Source organism: Canis aureus, chromosome 8 (genome assembly GCF_053574225.1).
Source record: "Canis aureus isolate CA01 chromosome 8, VMU_Caureus_v.1.0, whole genome shotgun sequence".
Classification (NCBI taxonomy): domain Eukaryota; kingdom Metazoa; phylum Chordata; class Mammalia; order Carnivora; family Canidae; genus Canis; species Canis aureus.
In genome coordinates this window covers 69049824-69066942 of record NC_135618.1, presented here as the reverse complement: position 1 = coordinate 69066942, position 17119 = coordinate 69049824, and the positions used below count along the sequence as shown (strand labels likewise).

The window sequence follows — 17119 nt, the reverse complement described above, 5'->3', positions numbered from 1 at the left end:
AGGCCAGGTCAGAAGGACCGAGCCCAGGCACCCAGTGACCCCCTCCCACAGCCCTAACCCAGCCCCCTCATACTCAAAGACTCCGTGGGTGTCCGTGAGCCGTCCACAGTACAGGAGTCCCGACAGACTGTTCAGAAAACCCGAGTTGCAAGACGAAGGATTTGTCGTGTTCTTCGGACACCTAGAAGGGACCGGCCCCAGATGCCCTCGAGGCTCGCCTCCATGGGGCCCAGCCCCCACCCCAGCGGGGTCGCAGCGGCTCTTGCTCTCTGCAGCCCCTGGCGGACAGTATCCGAACCCCAAGTCCCAAAGGAGGAGGGAAAACCTGGGCCCGGGGCCCCCAGGTGGTAGGCTGCTTGGTGTCACCCTGGAGCGGCAGAGGTGGGACAGGGCGTGGTGGTGCGAAGTCTGTGAACTTGGCCCGAAGGGGAGCAGGGAAAAGAAGGACAGAGGTGGGGAGCATGCAGGAGAGGAGAAAGAAGAAGCAGGGTGATGCCAACCGGGTGCATGGTTCTCAGAAAGGAGAGGAGCAGGAGGGCAGAAGCAGGCTGGGGGTGTCCTCACTCCTTGTCCTCGTCCTCCGCCATCCGCCAGCTGTTGCCCAGCTCCTCTGCGTTCAGTGCTGGCGTGCCATCTGGCTTCCAGTTGTCGTTGCCACTGTCCCCATCGTAGTTGCCGCAGAAGCCACAGAGTTTCCTAGAGTAGGTGCTGTGGGGCCGTGGGGAGAAAAGGAGGAGGCATTGATGGAGAGAAGGGGCTCCAGTCGGCCGAGGGACCGTGGCAGAGAAGGGCAGGGCCTGGGGCTCGGGTGGCAGGTGGCGGAGGATTACCAGGTGCAGACCTGGGGGTTGGGGTTGCCGGTGCCAAGTGTGCCAGGACCTCCCAGCCCTCACCCCGGAGCCAGCCTTACTGCTCCCCTCATCCCCTTCCACTCACATCCCATCTTCTCACATTCCTGTTTGTTCCTTGCTGTCTGCCACTCACCACCTACAAAGACATTCTTTTCCTTGTTCCTCTGGGGAACCACACTTTTTTTTTTTTTTTTTTATGTATTCATTAGAGATACACAGAGAGAAGCAGAGACATAGGCAGAGGGAGAGGTCCCCTGTGAGGAGCCCTATGTGGGACCACAACCTGAGCCAAAGGCAGACACTCAACCACTGAGCCACCCAGAAGCCCTGGAACCATTCTTTCTTGATGGGCATCAACTGAACACTCTTCAGAAAGCTCCCGAGACCCTTCTAGCACATTCCCAAAGCATTGTGTGTATATCCTGCTATTATCACACTGCCCTAAGACCTCCTGTCTCCTCATCCAAAGGGAGGCCTGTCAGTTAAGTGCTTCCTACCCAGGGCTTGAGAGTTAGTACCTGGAAGGGAAGGGGAGGGAAAGGACCCCTCACCTGTGCACATTCATAAACAGCTGCTGGTCACCATCCCATCTCACCCGCAAACCAAACGTCTGCAACTCCACAAATCGGCCACTTGAAGCCAGGAAGATGCCTTTAGAAGGTATGGCGGGGAGTGTGACTTGCCGACCCCCAACCTGGAAGGTGGGTCAAGGGAGAAGATCGAGACACAGATGAGAAGGGGGGGGGGGTCAAGGGGACTCCCCTGCAGATTCCTGCATCCACGCTGGAAGGCACGACACCGCCCCACAGTAATCCTTGGTAATAGATGGGATGCTGTGGAAGCCGTCCCCGAAAAGGTCGGAGGCTGCAGCCGCTGGCTAGGACATGGCAGCCCATGGGGACAGGCCACTGCCAGGCCTGGAGGCGCTGGCGGGACTGAAGAGAAATGGAGACTCACCAGTGTTTCCCTGCCCTTGAGTAGTGTGATGGTGACCCCAGGCAGGGTCACGTAGATTTTGCTCAGGTAGGACATGCCTTTCTGTCCTCGATCCTCATTCTTAGCTGCCACCCTGAAGAATGGCTCTGGATGGGGAGAGGGGTGAAGAGCACCCAGGGGCTCATTCAACAAGCATTTCTGAGCATCCACTGAGGGTGGTGCCCACACCTGGCATGGCAGGGATAAAGGGGCCCTGAGACACTGGCTCTGCAGTTCTGGAGGGGGGACGGGATCCACTAGTGAGTGGGGCGTGACTGTCTGCCTTCTTCCAAGATAGTCTGAGACTGCTGAGACTCGTCTCCCCTCAAGGGACTGGGACTTCCTCCCCGGCTAGGCATTTGTAATAGTTCTTTTCTCCCTCTATTGCCATTATCTCGGGCAGACCCTCACTAAAACTGTGTAGTCTGGTCCTGCAAGTGTCCTACTTCTGGGGTGGCCTGGGGTGGCCCTGTCAACCCTTACTTTATAGAAGGCCTTGTTCCCGTCTTGTGCTTCCCATCTGTCCCTGGCCTTTTCCTGCCACCCACTGAGCTCCCATGCTCAGCTGTTCTGATCTTAGACCCTGGGCCAGGGGCCAGGCATCTCCAGGGCCCTACCTGTTGAGTTGCCACAGGTTTGGGCCAAGATGTAGGTACATTTGCCCAAGAAGCTGAAGTGCCTCCCATCAAAGGTAACTTGATGCGGGTCTCCATAGACAGCGCAGGTGCCAGTGCCTGCCGAGGGGAGGGAGCACATGAAGTGAAGCCACTGCCGCAGCTCCACTGGGTGGGACTGGCCCTGTGGCCACTTCACCCAGCCAGTGGCATGCCCCAGTTCCTCTGGTTGAGGGAGGACCATGGGGGTCAACCCCACTCTGACTGGCTGGAAGGCAGGGGTAGCATAAGGGGAGGGTCTCACCATAGGGTTGGCATTCGTACTGGCCGTTGTTCAGCTGGCACACCGTGTTTGTCCCACACCGAGCGAGGTGGCACTCTATCTGACTGCCAGGCCTGCAGTGGCAGCGTTCTGTGCAATTAGAGCTGAACCACTCTGCCCCAGGCTAGGAGCAGGGGATCCAGAGTCACTACGCCATGGCCCTTGGGGCCCTTCCCCCTTCACCACCACACCTACAGACCTAACCTTGCTCATACTCTCCCTCTTCCCACCCACTACTAGATATTCCTGTCTACCACAGGACATTTGCACATACTGCTCTCTCATCCTGGAATGCTTTTCTGCTCCTATCCAAGTCATTCTTATGCAGTCAGCAGAGTTCAGCTCAAGGGTCACTACCTTCTTGGGAAGACTTCTCAGACCCCCCTGACTAGGTCATCCTCACAGCTCCAGGTACCCTTCCTTCCCAGGAATTACCACAATTGCACTTTCATGTTAATTTCTGTGATTCTTGGATTTGCAAGCACTATGTGAGGGACCATATCTCTTTATTCACTACTGTAGCCTTAACACATAACAGTGCTTGGCAGGAGCTCTCAAGAAACATTTGCTGTATCAGAGTGCCCCAAGACCCAAAGTGTCCTCCAGGATCTGAGCATTAAGAGAGCATGGACCACGTCCTATTCATGGTGGCCCCAATTCCAGGAAGGTTGAAAGTACTCAAGAAACATTCATCAGATGCATAAATGAATACATAAGAAATGCAAACATGTCTCCTGGGACAGGCAATAGATGCCTAATGCTGATGGTTGTGATAGATCTTTCTGAGGCTGAAGCTAATCCTAATGCTGACACAGGGACATCCAGGAGCCTGGTCAAAGGGAGTTGGGGGAGAAAGCGGTCCCCTGAAGAGACAAATAGGAACTCAGATGACCAATGGGAAGAACATTTGGAGCTGAGAGGAGCCACTGGACACTAGCAAATAGTTTAATGCACTTTTAATAGGTTACATATGATATTTACCATAATTTGCTAATAATAACAACATTTCTTAAGTACTTGGATCTAATCTCATCTGCACAACAACCTTATGAAGTAGGTAGAAATTATTATGTGCACATTCTGTCGATCCAGAAACAGATCTGAAGAGGGAAAGAACCTGGCCCAAGATCATCCAGCAAGTGAATGCTGGAGCTCAGATATAAATCTCCCATCCGCTTGACTCTAGGGTGGCTCTGACCATATAGTGGCCACCAGACACATGTGGCCATGGAGCTCTTGAAATGTGGCTGGTCTAAATTGAGATATGCCATCAATGTTAAATACACAATGAATTTCAAAGAATTAATATGGGGGGAGAAAAAGAATGTAAGCAATCTCATTAATAACTATTCATTACATGGAAAAATGAGAATATTTGAGATTGAGTAGATCATTGGAATTAATTTAACCTGTTTCCTTTTACTTTAAAAAAATGTGGCTATTAGGAAATTTAAAATAATGTGTGTGGCTTGCATGCTATTCTTTTTGGACAGCGCGGGCCCAGATCCTGTGTCCCTTCAGAGCCTCTGCTTACATTGATTCTTCCCAGGAGGGCCACCAATTAGGGGAGACAAGAACAGTAACTCCTCTGTTTTGATAGGATTTGCAAATTTCCTTGGAAGAAGATTCTGGAATGCTGTGTTCTGCCCTAAACATGCCTGAAGCTCTAGCCAGCATCCAGGGCTCTCTGTATATGCAGGGACCCCCAGATTTCCTCAAGGTAGAGATGAAGGCCTTGGACCACCCAGCTGTCTAAAGCACAGGACTATGGGATGATGGCAGCTTTTGTACAGCCTAGCCTAGCTGGACCAAAGTGGGTACTTAGCAAATATTTATCGCATGAACAGAGATGACAACAAAAAGCCACATTTGCAAAGAATCACTCTGCCATTGTGTAACTGCTGCTTGTGAGCTGGCCCCTTGGGACTGTCCTATGGATTGGAATTCATCTCCCTTGGGGAGCAGGTGGGGTCAGAACCCACTCGCAATCTCCCTTAGGGGCTTTGGCATCCCGGCGGTCTTACCTTATAGGATTTGTTGTTGTAGAAGCAGTTACAGGAAGAGGCTCTGATGCAGTTGGATTCACGAAACAAAAAGCCAAAATTGCAGACACAGCCGGGTTTGCAAAGGGGCCCACAGCTGGGCTTAGGTCTCTCGCAGGATGCTGGGCAGGCACAGGGATTGTAGTGGGCATTTGGGGGGCACTTCGCTAAGAGGGAAACAGCCTGCGTCAAGCCTTCACTCGACTGCTTTGTTTTTTTGTTTTTTCGTTGTTTTTTTTTTTTCACTCGACTGCTTTGTTCAGGGAGATTTTCTGTCTCTACTCCCACACTCAAGTTCTCTAAGAAGTAAATCCATAGGATTCAGCCATAAAAAGGAATGAAGATCTGACATATGGATGAATTTTTGAAGTTCTACAACATGAATGAACCTTTAAAACATGATACTGGGTGAAAGGAGCCAGTCACAAAAGACCACACATGACATCATTCTACGTGTGCGCAATGTCCAGAACCAGCAAATTCACAGACATAGAAAGTAGATTACTGGTTGCCCGGGGACAGGGCATGGTGGGGGTTGAGGAGCATGTTCAGTGACTGCTAATGGGTAGGGGGTTCCTTTGGGGTGATAAAAATGTTCAGGAACTAGAAACTAATGTTTGCACAATCTTATGAATGCATTAAAAATCACTGAATTGTACACTTTAGAAGGACGGATTTTATGGTATACGAATTATATCTCTGTTTTAAAAAAGGACGTTGTAAGCCTAGGGCTTGGATCCCAAGAACCTGCATCCCAACAACCTATGCCCTGTTCCCCTCTTGGTCAGGGTGGTCCTCATTTCTTCTAAAGTTACCATGTCCCATTCACCTCTCCTCTAGGACTGCAGTTTTCTGCTAGAAGCATACATTTATCTTATTCTCTTTCCTACTCAGAGTCTCTTACTTTCTGCCATTTGTCCAGTGCTCCATCACATACCTGGAGTAGGCCTAGGGGTTGTAGTGGTCATAGAGGTACTTGGAGCAGTAGTAGAAGGCATCACCAAGACTGTTGGCCCAACTGGTACAAGTGTTGGACTCAGCTGGGGTGTAGTAGTAGCTGTGTGCCTTTCAGTGGGGACAGTAGATTTTTCTGTGGGCATGGTGGTCTTTTCAGTGGGGATGGTGGGTCTTTCTGTGGGGATAGAGGTCTTTTCAGTGGGGATGGTGGGCCTTTCTGTGGGGATGGTGGTCTTTTCAGTGGGGATGGTGGGTCTTTCTGTGGGGATGGTGGTCTTTTCAGTGGGGATGGTGGGCCTTTCTGTGGGGATGGTGGTCTTTTCAGTGGGGATGGTGGGTCTTTCTGTGGGGATAGAGGTCTTTTCAGTGGGGATGGTGGGTCTTTCAGTGGGGATGGTGGTCTTTTCAGTGGTGATGGTGAGTCTCTTTGTGGGGATAGAGGTCTTTTCAGTGGGGATGGTCGGTCTTTCTGTGGGGACAGAGGTCTTTTCAGTGGGGATGGTGGGTCTTTCTGTGAGGATAGAGGTCTTTTCAGTGGGGATGGTGGGTCTTTCAGTGGGGACGGTGGTCTTTTCAGTGGTGATGGTGAGTCTCTTTGTGGGGATAGAGGTCTTTTCAGTGGGGATGGTGGGTCTTTCAGTGGGGACGGTGGTCTTTTCAGTGGTGATGGTGAGTCTCTTTGTGGGGATAGAGGTCTTTTCAGTGGGGATGGTGGGTCTCTTTGTGGGGATAGAGGTCTTTTCAGTGGGGATGGTCGGTCTTTCTGTGGGGAGAGAGGTCTTTTCAGTGGTGATGGTGGGTCTTTCAGTGGCGATGGTCGTCTTTTCAGTGGGGATGGTGGGTCTTTCTGTGGGGATAGAGGTCTTTTCAGTGGGGATGGTCGGTCTTTCTGTGGGGACAGAGGTCTTTTCAGTGGGGATGATGGGTCTTTCTGTGAGGATGGTAGTCCTTTCAGTGGGGATGGTGGGTTTTTCTGTGGGAATGGTGATCTTTTCAGTGGGGATGGTGGGCTTTTCAGTGGGGATGGTGGGCTGTTCTGTGAGGATGATGGGCTTTTCAGTAGGGACAGTGGGTTTTTCTGTGGGGATGCTCTTTTCAGTGGGAATGGTAGTCTTTTCAGTGGGGATTGTGGGTTTTTCTGTGGGGACGGTAGTCTTTTCCATGAGGACCATGGTCTTTTCAGTGGGGACAGTGGGTTTTTCAATGGGGACGGTGAGTTTTTCAGTGGGGATAGTGAGTTTTTCAGTGGGGACAGTGTGTTTTTCTGTGGGGATGGTGGGTTTTTCTGTAGGGACAGTGGATTTTTCTGTGGGGATGATGGGTTTTTCTGTAGGGACAATGGGTTTTTCTGTGGGCATGGTGGTCTTTTCAGTGGGGATGATGGGTTTTTCCGTAGGGATGGTGGGCCTTTCCATGGAAACCATGATTTTTTCAGTGGTGATGGTGGGTTTTTCTGCAGGGATAGTTGGGTTTTCTGTGGGGACAGTGGAACTTTCAGTGGAGATGGTGGGTTTTGTTGTGGGGACAGTGAGTTTACCTGTAGGGATTGTGAACCTTTCAGCGGGAATGGTGGGTTTTGCTGTGGAGATAGTGGGTTTTTCTGTGAGGATGGTGAGGTTTTCTGTGGGAATGGTGGTCTTTTCAGTGGGGATGGTGGGATTTTCTGTGGGGGTGGTGGTTTTTTCTGTAGGGACAGTGAGTTTTTCTGTAAGGATGGTGGTCTTTTCAGTGAGGATGGTGGGTTTTTCTGTAGGGATGGTGGGCCTTTCAGTGGAAACCATGGTTTTTTCAGTAGGGATGGTGGGTTTTTCTGCAGGAATGGTTGGGTTTTCTGTGGGGACAGTGGAACTTTCAGTGGAGATGGTGGGTTTTGTTGTGGGCACAGTGAGTTTTTCTGTAGGGATAGTGAACCTTTCAGCAGGAATGGTGGGTTTTGCTGTGGGAATGGTGGTCCTTTCAGTAGGGATGGTGGGTTTTTCTGTGGGGACTATAGGTCTTTCTGTGGTAACAGTAGATCTTTCAGTGAGGACCATGGGCTTTTCGGGGCGGACAGTGGGCTTTTCTGTGGGGATAGTGGGTTTTTCTGTAGAGATGATGGTCCTTTTGGTATGGACAGTAGACTTTTCTGTGGAAATAGAGGACTCTCCAAAGGGGACAGCTGACTCTTCAGTGGGGATATTGGGCTTTTCAGGGTGGCCTGTGGACTCTTCAGTGGAGACAGTGGACTCTTCTGTGGAGATAGTGGGCTCTTCAAAGGGTATTGTAGACTCTTCAATAGGGACAACAGACTCTTCAGTCGGGACAGTGGACTTTTCAGGGGGCATAGTGGATTCTTCAGGGGGCACAGTGGTCTCCTCAGAAGGGATAATGGTCTCTTCAGTGGGGACACTGGGTTTTTCAGTGGGAATAATGGGCTTTCCTGTGGGCATGGTAGGATTTTCTGTGGAGATGGTGAGTTTCTCTGTCAGGGCAGTGGATTTTCCTGAGGGAAAGGTGGGTCTTTCTGAGGAGACAGTGAACATTTCTGAGGGGACCATAGGCTTTTTTGTGGGGACAGTGGCTATTTCACTTGGGAAGGTGTGTTTTTCTGTGGGGGCCATGGTTTTTTCTGTGGGAACAGCAGCTACTTCACTGGGGACAGTGTGTTTTTCTGTGGGGGCCATGGGTTTTTTTGTGGGAGCAGCAGCTATTTCACTGGGGACAGCATGTTTTTTTGTGGGAGTCATGGGTTGTTTTGTGGGAACAGCAGCTATTTCACTGGGGAAAGTGTGTTTTTCTGTGGGGGCCATGGGTTTTTCTGTGGGAACAGAGGCTATTTCACTGGGGACAGTGTGTTTTCCTGTATGGGCCATAGGTTTTTCTGTGGGAGCCATAGGTTTTTCTGTGAGGACAATGGCTATTTCACTGGGGACAGTGTGTTTTTCTGTGAGGGCTATGGATTTTTCTGTAGGAACAGTGGTTATTTCCCTGGGGATAGTGTGTTTTTCTGTGGGCACCATAGTTTTTCCGGAGGGGGCCATGGGTTTTTCTGTGGGGATCATGGTTTTTTCTGTGGGGACCATGGGTTTTTCTGTGGGGACAATGGCTATTTCACTGGGGACAGTGTGCTTTTCTGTGGGGGCCATAGGTTTTTCCGTGGTAGTCACAGGTTTTCCTGTGGAGACAGGGATTTCAGAAGGGCCAAGGGTGGAAACTGGAGATTTGGAAGGAAACACTGTTGGCACTGTTCCTGCAAAGAAAAACAAAACCCTGGAGTTTAGTCAAAATCATACCATCACCCTCTTCACTCACTTCGAATTAAGAGTGGCTCATGGGTAACTTATTCACACCTCTCCTACTTCCAACCACAATCTTCACTCACTTAACAAATACTCAACAAACACTGCTCCTAATATATGCCAGGCATTGTGCCAGATACAGGATACATAACACGAACAGGATGTCGGTCCTCCCTTCAGGATTGCCATCTACTAGGTAAGGGGTTGTGGATCCAACCACAGAAATTCATGGCATCAAAGTCACATTCACTTAAGCAAGCATCCTGGTAAGACCAGGAAGACAGAGGTGGGCAGAACATGGAACACAAAGCTGTGTCAAAGCTCAAGCATGAGAGAGAACTTGATTTTCAACAGTCTAAGAGATGGTCATCTCAGAGTCTGGCTCTCTTTCTGGGGCCTTGGGTTTTGTCTTACCTCGACAAGTCCCGTGATTGATCAAGATAAACCCCACAGCAACAACAAAGGCAGTGTTGGTACCCCGGATGGCCTCAAGTATCAGCTGAAGGTAATGAGGGACAGAGAAGATGAAAATGCAAGTGAATCCCTGGCAGCGCAGGGACTCTCCTGGACAGTCTGTTCTCTGACAGAAGGTCAGCTTGTTCTGGCCCCAGAATCCCACTCTGCCCCCACTGATTCTGAGGAGTCAGATACCCTCTCTGCTTGGCTCCCTTTCCAGAGGCCCACCTTCTCAGCCCTCATGGTACCCAAGCATTAGCGCCCCCTCACCATGTTCCAAACAGACACTGACAGGGCCACTCTCTCTGCCTCTCACCTGCATGGGCTGTTGATGCCCCAACGGGATGGTGACAGAGGCGTTCAGCCAGTTGGGACTCTGAGACCCAGTGCGGTGCCAGAGAGTAGATGGGGCACTGCCCGCAGGACTCTCCAGCAGGAGACTGAGCTTAGTGCCCTCTCCAAGGCCATACATGTGGTAGGCAAACTCCACACAGATCGCGCCCGGGGCACAGAAGGGCCGACTCACCAGTCTGAAAGACTGGCCTGCCACAGAGAACTTGTTAGCCTCCACATAAATATAGGGACCTTCAGGGGAAAAAAAGACAGGAATCAAAAGAAGGGCAAGATGACAAACCTCCACAGGACAGTCCAGTGTTGTCTTCTCTCTCAACACTGTGCTTTCCAGAGAGTTGGATAGAAACACCCAAACTCCCCACTTTACAGCATGTTTTTCTTTTTTTTCCCCTCCCTGCTTGTTTTGGACTTCTAACTGAAGAAGGCAGGATCAGAAAGAAAGGGAAACAAACCAGCAGCCCAGACTCCTTTGCTGGCTACACCAGGAAACGTCTTGACCGAAAATGAGACTATGGATTTTGAAGCCCTGGGCTCGGTGAAGTGAGATGCCTGCATTTTCTGGGGGTTTCAGTGACCGCACAGCCATGAGAATCTTCAATTTACTTTACTTCTGTCATCTCCGTGGCCCAGGCCCTACGACAGCTTCCCACCAAACACCTGCTGGCTGATCTTCACCACCTACAATGTCTTGTTCAATCAATTACACCAGCCAACCCCCTAGCTGGGAGAAGATTCAGTAATTCATCGGCTTGAGGGATCCTCAACCTCCTCACCTCCGAAATTGCCTGCACCCCGGATGTGGATATTTTTATTTCCTCGGGTCCAGTGTCCGCCATCCCCTGATACCTGGGCCCAGTCACAGAAGGGATGGGCATCATCTTCAAAGTCACACTGAGGAAAGCCCTCTAGGAGATCAAAACAAGAGATGTGAGCAATTTGGGCCATGGTCTCTGTTGCTCCCCGGTCCCACCCCCAGACCAGCAATCTGGTCCTACCAGGGCCTTGCTCTCACCCCCACAGGGAGCAATGCTGATTGCATCCACTGCCACAGCTGGCTCTGGGGTCTCTCCAAACACACCCACCACGGTGAACTGGAGAGAGAGAGAGTAAGGGGGCTGGAAGTGAAAAACCAATCCAAATGACCCAATCCCCCCCGCCCATCTAATTTTAACTCTATTCAGGAACGCAGGCACCCTGCTCCCAGTGTCCAGACCCTCAATCCATTTCAGTATCAGAGGTGCCTACCATGTGCAAGGAGTCCTGACCTCCTGCTCCTCTGTACCTGAATTTGTCCCTGGCCTGTGTAATTGACGGAAGCAGGCTGCCAGTTGGGTCCAGGTTGTCCTGAGAAGAGAGTGTGTTTCCGGATGCTGCCTGCAATGGAAGGAATCCCAGAGAGAATTGACTCATTTAGGGGACTGCAAAGTGACTTCAAACCTGTACTTGGAAGATGAATAGTAAAGGGAATATCTGGAAGTGTATTCTCCTCTCCCAAATGCAAGCACATCCTTCTCTCTCACTCTCCTGGCACTTGTATCTGCTTTCCCAGAAGCCACTGACCTGGCTCCCTGATGCCACTCCATGGAATAATCTTGTGTATATCCTAGATTTCCCTAGACCCTGAGGAATGTCCCATATTTTCCTGTCAACCCAACCCTGGGAGATGAGCCTCAGGTCAATGTAAAGCCAGCAACTGCCAGTCTCACCCAAGATGGCAGCGTAGATGATGAGGGCTGCACCAGGTGACTGGCCACGGAGGATGTAGTGGAAGGACAGGCTCATACAGCCAGAGGAATGTCTCAGGGGGCTCAGGAGGACAGATTTCTGCCTTGGTTTTGCATTCTTGGGGTCCAGGAGCATGTAGAAGCCACCTATGAAGTAAAAGGCCAGTAAGGTGGGGTGGCTGAAATTGAGGGAGTCCAGCACAGGGGTGGGGCCCTGTGATGGCAGGGGTCCTGGCCCTAGGCAGCCCCAACAGCTGCCTAGGATCAGCCAGCACTGAGGTGGGCCTACATCTGGCCGAGGCCTTGGAGCCTTCCAGAAATGCTTGGCAAGACTGATAAGGACGCAGACACTGCCATAGGAAATGCAGCATCCTCTCAGAAGCAGCAACCAAAGTCTTGTCCCTTGGGTTCCGATGCTTTAGGTCACCCAGTCATATCCTCTTCCTCTCTTGACCCACTGGACATAGTTGATTCACACAGACTGGTGAGAAAAGAATGGTCCGGACACAGAGAAGTAGGCATCTCCTGACCCCACCAACCCCAGCAGCTCAGACAGCCAATCAGCCTGGACCTCACTCCGGGATGCAACTGGTAGTGGGGGAGGGGAATAAGGCTGTGCAGGCAGGGTGCTGGGTCCTGACTCCCACATGGTCCTGCCTGGGCTTAGGGAGGGCAGAAAAGAGGAGTTGCTGGGGTGAGGGGAATGGGGAGAAAAGAGAGGCAACAACAGGGAAGGAGGAGGAAGGGGAAGGAAGGAAATGGTAAATGGTGAAAGAAAATGCAAGGAGGACATTGCTGGGATAAGCTGGTTGGTGGAAAGAAGTGGGAGAGAAACAAAGAGAAAATGGAAAAAATAGAAAGAGCCAAGAGGGAAAAAGAAAGAAAATTAAAACAACAACCACCAACATTTACTGAGGCCTTTGGTTAAGCGTCCTACTTTTGATCTCAGTTCAGGTCTTGATCTCTATGCTGGGCGTGGAGCTTTACTTTAAAATGAAAGAAAGAAAAGCCCAGCCAAGAGCACAGTGAGGTGGTGGGAGGAAAGCGGGGAATAGATGGACATGGATGCAGTGGGAGAGGAAGAGTATCGCCCGGGAAGCCCCCTAAATGGCCTCTTTGCCTGTACGATTGGCTGTTCTCTTCAGTGGATTCTCAACGCAAAAAACCCAGACCAGGTGATGCTTTTAAACATTTTAAGTCACTCCTCTGCTGCAAGTCCTGCAGAAGCTCCCCAACCGCATCCACAGAGAATAAAAGCCACTCCCTTGATGATGACCTTTAAGGTTCCACGTGATCTGGTCTAGTCTGGCTCCATGTGATCCCTCCTGGGACTGGCTGGTTTGAGCTCCTGGTCTCCATCCTAGTCATGTGGCCCCTTGCCCTATCTGGCACCTCCTTCACCCCCAAGCCCACTGCCACCTCAGGACCTTTGCATGGACCTCTGCTTAGAATGTTCTTTCTTCCCCTCTGTGTGTACACTTCATCACTTCCTCACCTCCTACAAGTTTATGTTCAAATATGACCTGAATGAGACCTACCCTGACCACTCCATTTAAAACTTACAACCCCCGTATCCCTGCATTCCAATCCCCTTATTTTGTTTGACTTTTATTTTTCCAATCGTACTTCTCACTTTATCACTATATAATTTATTTCTTTACTGTTTCAGGAACCATCTTCCTCTCATGTCCTGCCATTCCTAGTTTATTTTGTTAGCCAATCTACCTCAAGGGCCTGGGGCAGCACCAGGCATATCATAGGAGCTCAATAAACGAATGAATGAATGAATGAATGAACGAACAAATACATGAATACATGAATGGATGAATGGATAAATGGTTCCAGAGAAAGATGAGGAGCAGACTGTGTTGGGTCTGCCAGGTAGAGTTTATGGGATGGCAGTGGGGGAAGCTGAATGTGCTTTCTGCTGAGTAACTTGAGCTGACAGAGGTTTGAGGTTGCTGGGGTTCAGCCGAGGCCATCCCAGGGCAGGAATTGCATGGTTGTCAGGCAAACATCGTAAACTCCTGCAGAGGTCACTAGAAGCCCAGAAAGTCAAAAGGCAGAAGTGTGGCCATTACTCACTACCAGGGCTAGAGAAATCATCCTCAGGCCCCACGTTTGGCACCTTGGACGGCCCTTTCTTCTGAACCCACTTAGCACCAGAGGCTGTCGGGATCCAGCTCCAGCCACAGAGATCATTTGGAATGTCGAAGCTACACGTTTGCATCATGCAGACTGAGGGGAAAAAGAAGGCAGAAGAGAGGATTTAGATTTTTCTAGGAGGATGCAGCTCCAAAGAGTATGCCTCAGCTTGGGGTCAGAATTCTGAGTCCCAGTCTATGTCCTACTCTGAGCCATGGTGGGCTTTTGAGCCAGATACAGCCTCATCCCTTAGTGGCTTATTCCTGGGAAGATTCCTTAAGCTGCCCATTAATTTCCTCATCTATAATTGGGAACAGTACCCACCACTGTAAATTAAATCATATGGGGAGAGCAGCTAGCATAATCCTATGTGAATCTGGAATAACAACCAGGGTGACCAGACATCCAGTTTTGGCCAGGAACTGAGGGTTTCCTGAGATGCAGGACTTTTCAATGCAAAAAGAGGGACAGCCCAGGGCAAACTGGAATGGTTTTTCATCTAGAAAAGGTATTACCACAACTCTGTTTTAAAAAGAAACTCTAGGGCAGTCCAGGTGGCTCAGCGGTTTAGCGCCGCCTTCGGCCCAGGGTGTGATCCTGGAGTCCCGGAATCGAGTCCCACGTCGGGCTCCCTGCATGGAGCTTGCTTCTCCCTCTGCCTGTGTCTCTGTCTCTCTCTCTGCCTCTCATGAATAAATAAATAAAATCTTTAAAAAAAAAAAAAAAAAAAAGAACCTGTATGGGGCACCTGGGTGGCTCAGTCAGGGAAGTGTCTGCCTTCAGCTCAGGTCATGATTCCGGAATCCCAGGATGAAACTCTGCATCGGGCTCCCTACTCTGAGAGGAGTCTGCTTTTCCCTCTCTCCCTGTTCCTTTTCTTTCCTTTCTCTCTCTCTCTCTCTCCCTCTCTCTCTCTCAAATAAATAAATAAATAAAATCTTTTAAAAAGAGAGAGAAAAAAACCCCTCTCTTTAGGTGTGGCTGCTTTCAGGATTCAAAGTATGAGATGTGGAGGTAGAGGGAAACAAGTAGCCTCAACTCTGGGAGAAAGCAGCGTCATGGTTGCTGAGCTACTTTTGCCACCCTGGGCAGATGGTAGAGGCAGAGAGAAAGAAGAGGAGGAGGAACAGGGCCTTACCCCGATTGCAGGAACCCCGATGGATAGAGATGGCATCCAGAGAGATGTCCAGGTATGCCGTGCTGCCCCTCATTCCTTCAAACGTCAACTGTGGGAGAAAGAAGGGGACCACCCACCATGTAAGCTCCTTTGCCTCAGGCTCCCAGTGTCCTTCCTGAATTCAGATGGCCCAGCCCTGAGCCCTCTCTGTGCTCTGGTCCTCCTGCCCACCCCTCTCCCCCCTCCTCCACCTGGATTCCTATGGGGGTTCAAGGCTCTGTCCTCGCTCTCACCCGGCTGGGCAGGACAAGTCCCATAGGCACGGTGACAGCGGTGGGCATCCAGGAGGGCCTCTGGGTGTTAATGTGTTTCCAGAGCAGGCTGGGGTGCTTTTTCTTGGTGTCCCTGAGCAGCAGCAGTTTGAGCTGGGCTCCCCACGACAACCCAAACATGTGGTAGGCGAAGTACACACAGAGGGGACCTTGCACCCATAGTGGGGGGCTCTGTAGGCGGGCCACCCCGCCACGGTGGAAGGTGTTCGAGTCCATGTGCAGGTAGTGGCCCTCTGGGAGAGGCAGAGCCGAGGAGGGTGAGGAGGTCCTGCCACCCCTGAGGGCTGCCCCTCCCACCTCCTTTCCAGGGTCCCGGCGTCCACTTCCAGCTGCCTCCCTTCACCCTGTGCTCATTGCCTGCCCAGCTGTCTCCCTCAACCTTAGGCTTCCTCACCTCCATTGGGGTACCCCCCGGGGGGACCGGTGCTGCCAGTGGGGGAGGGCCCACTGGTTCGAATCCAGTCCCCGTCATCTGTGGACTCTTGGGTCCAATCACAGAGGGGTTTGGCGTCATCCTCAAAGTCACACTGGGTGAGAATAGCTGGGAAGAAAGGGCCACTTTGAGGCCAGGAGAGGGGAGATGGCCAAAGCGGGGTTTGGGGGGTGGCTAACCTCAGGGAAGGCAACCACAAGGAGCTTTAGAGTCCAGAGCAGAACTTTAGACAAGAGAATCCAAGAAATAAGAATCTCTTAGGAGGGGGCACCTGGGTGGCTCAGTGATTGAGCCTCTGTCTTTGGCTCAGGGCATGATCCCAAGGTCCTGGGATGGAGTCTTACATCAGGCTCTCCACAGGGACCCTGCTTCTCCCTCTGCCTGTGTCTCGGTTTCTCTCTGCTATTTCTGTTCTCTCATGAACAAATAAATAAAATCTTAAAAAGAAAAAAAAGGGGGGCAGCCCCAGTGGCTCAGCGGTTTAGTGCTGCCTTCGGCCCAGGGCCTGATCCTAGAGACCCAGGATCGAGTTCCGCGTGGGGCTCCCTGCATGGAGCCTGCTTCTCCCTCTACCTGTGTCTCTGCCTCTCTCTCTCTCTCTCTCTCTGTGTGTGTCTCTCATGAATAAATAAATAAAATCTTAAAAAAAAAAAAAAAAAAAAAAGAATCCCTTAGGAGAATTTCAGGGCGGAGGACAGGGCAGAATGACTTCTAGGACAGAGGTCGCAAAGTGTGGTCCCAGGGGCTGGAATCAGCCGGGCAGACAGGATTCGTTCCGGTGCAGACAATTTGAGATTGTTAATTTGAATGAGACTCTTCCAGGTAGGGCTTGGACTCCTACTCCTGCATGTTTTCCCTCCAGCATCCAGCATCTAAGGCCTGCCCTGGAGGTGGCCACACTGGGAAGGAGAGGAATCTGAATGGTGCTGGTTTCCAACTCACAGTTATCCGTAGAGCTGCGGTCAGCTGGCTTCCAGTCCGGAGGCTTCTCTTTCCTTGGCGTTAATTGGGAGAAAAAAAAGAGGAGAAAAAAAGAGGAATATTTATCATTATCAAGAATCATAAGCCTTGATGATTGTGAGCTTTCTGAGTAGTTACAGGTGGAAGACATTTCCTTTCATGTTAACCATATTGTACCAAATTGCAGGCAGCGGATGTATATTTACTTCTCTTCTTTAAGATTTTCTTTCTTTTTTTATTAAGATTTTAAAATTTTACTTATTTGAGAAAGAGAGAGAGAGAGAGAGCTCAAGCAGGAGGAGCAGGAGAGGAAGAGGGAGAAGCAGACTTCTTGCAGAGCAGGGAGCCCAATGAGGGGCTTGATCCCAGGACCCCCTCCCCACGATCATGACCTGAGCCGAAGGCAGACACTTAACCAACTAAACCACCCAGCACCACTTCTTTAAGGTTTTCAAAATGTCACTGAGTCTCCTCACATTAAATTCTCATCTATCTCCTAAAAAAAAGGAAAAACAGGGCAGCCCTGGTGGCACAGCGGTTTGGCGCCGCCTGCAGCCTG

The 17119-nt window shown here is 50.8% G+C and overlaps 1 protein-coding gene across 1 annotated transcript in view; it reads right to left on the bottom strand.

Annotated features, from left to right (window-relative positions):
• ZAN (zonadhesin) overlaps positions 1-17119 on the bottom strand; it is a 39182-nt gene that overhangs the window by 20488 nt on the left and 1575 nt on the right. Inside the window, exons 3-21 of the mRNA XM_077908048.1 lie at positions 16543-16595; positions 15562-15708; positions 15129-15400; positions 14857-14944; positions 13659-13811; positions 11556-11720; positions 11132-11223; positions 10862-10940; positions 10623-10754; positions 9812-10080; positions 9454-9538; positions 5742-8990; positions 4787-4971; positions 2745-2886; positions 2444-2560; positions 1809-1933; positions 1403-1545; positions 565-708; positions 74-181 (exon numbers count right to left, since the gene is read on the bottom strand). Of these exons, the coding sequence (XP_077764174.1) occupies positions 74-181; positions 565-708; positions 1403-1545; positions 1809-1933; positions 2444-2560; positions 2745-2886; positions 4787-4971; positions 5742-8990; positions 9454-9538; positions 9812-10080; positions 10623-10754; positions 10862-10940; positions 11132-11223; positions 11556-11720; positions 13659-13811; positions 14857-14944; positions 15129-15400; positions 15562-15708; positions 16543-16595 (5748 nt within the window). The remainder of the gene's footprint in view (positions 1-73; positions 182-564; positions 709-1402; positions 1546-1808; positions 1934-2443; positions 2561-2744; positions 2887-4786; positions 4972-5741; positions 8991-9453; positions 9539-9811; positions 10081-10622; positions 10755-10861; positions 10941-11131; positions 11224-11555; positions 11721-13658; positions 13812-14856; positions 14945-15128; positions 15401-15561; positions 15709-16542; positions 16596-17119) is intronic.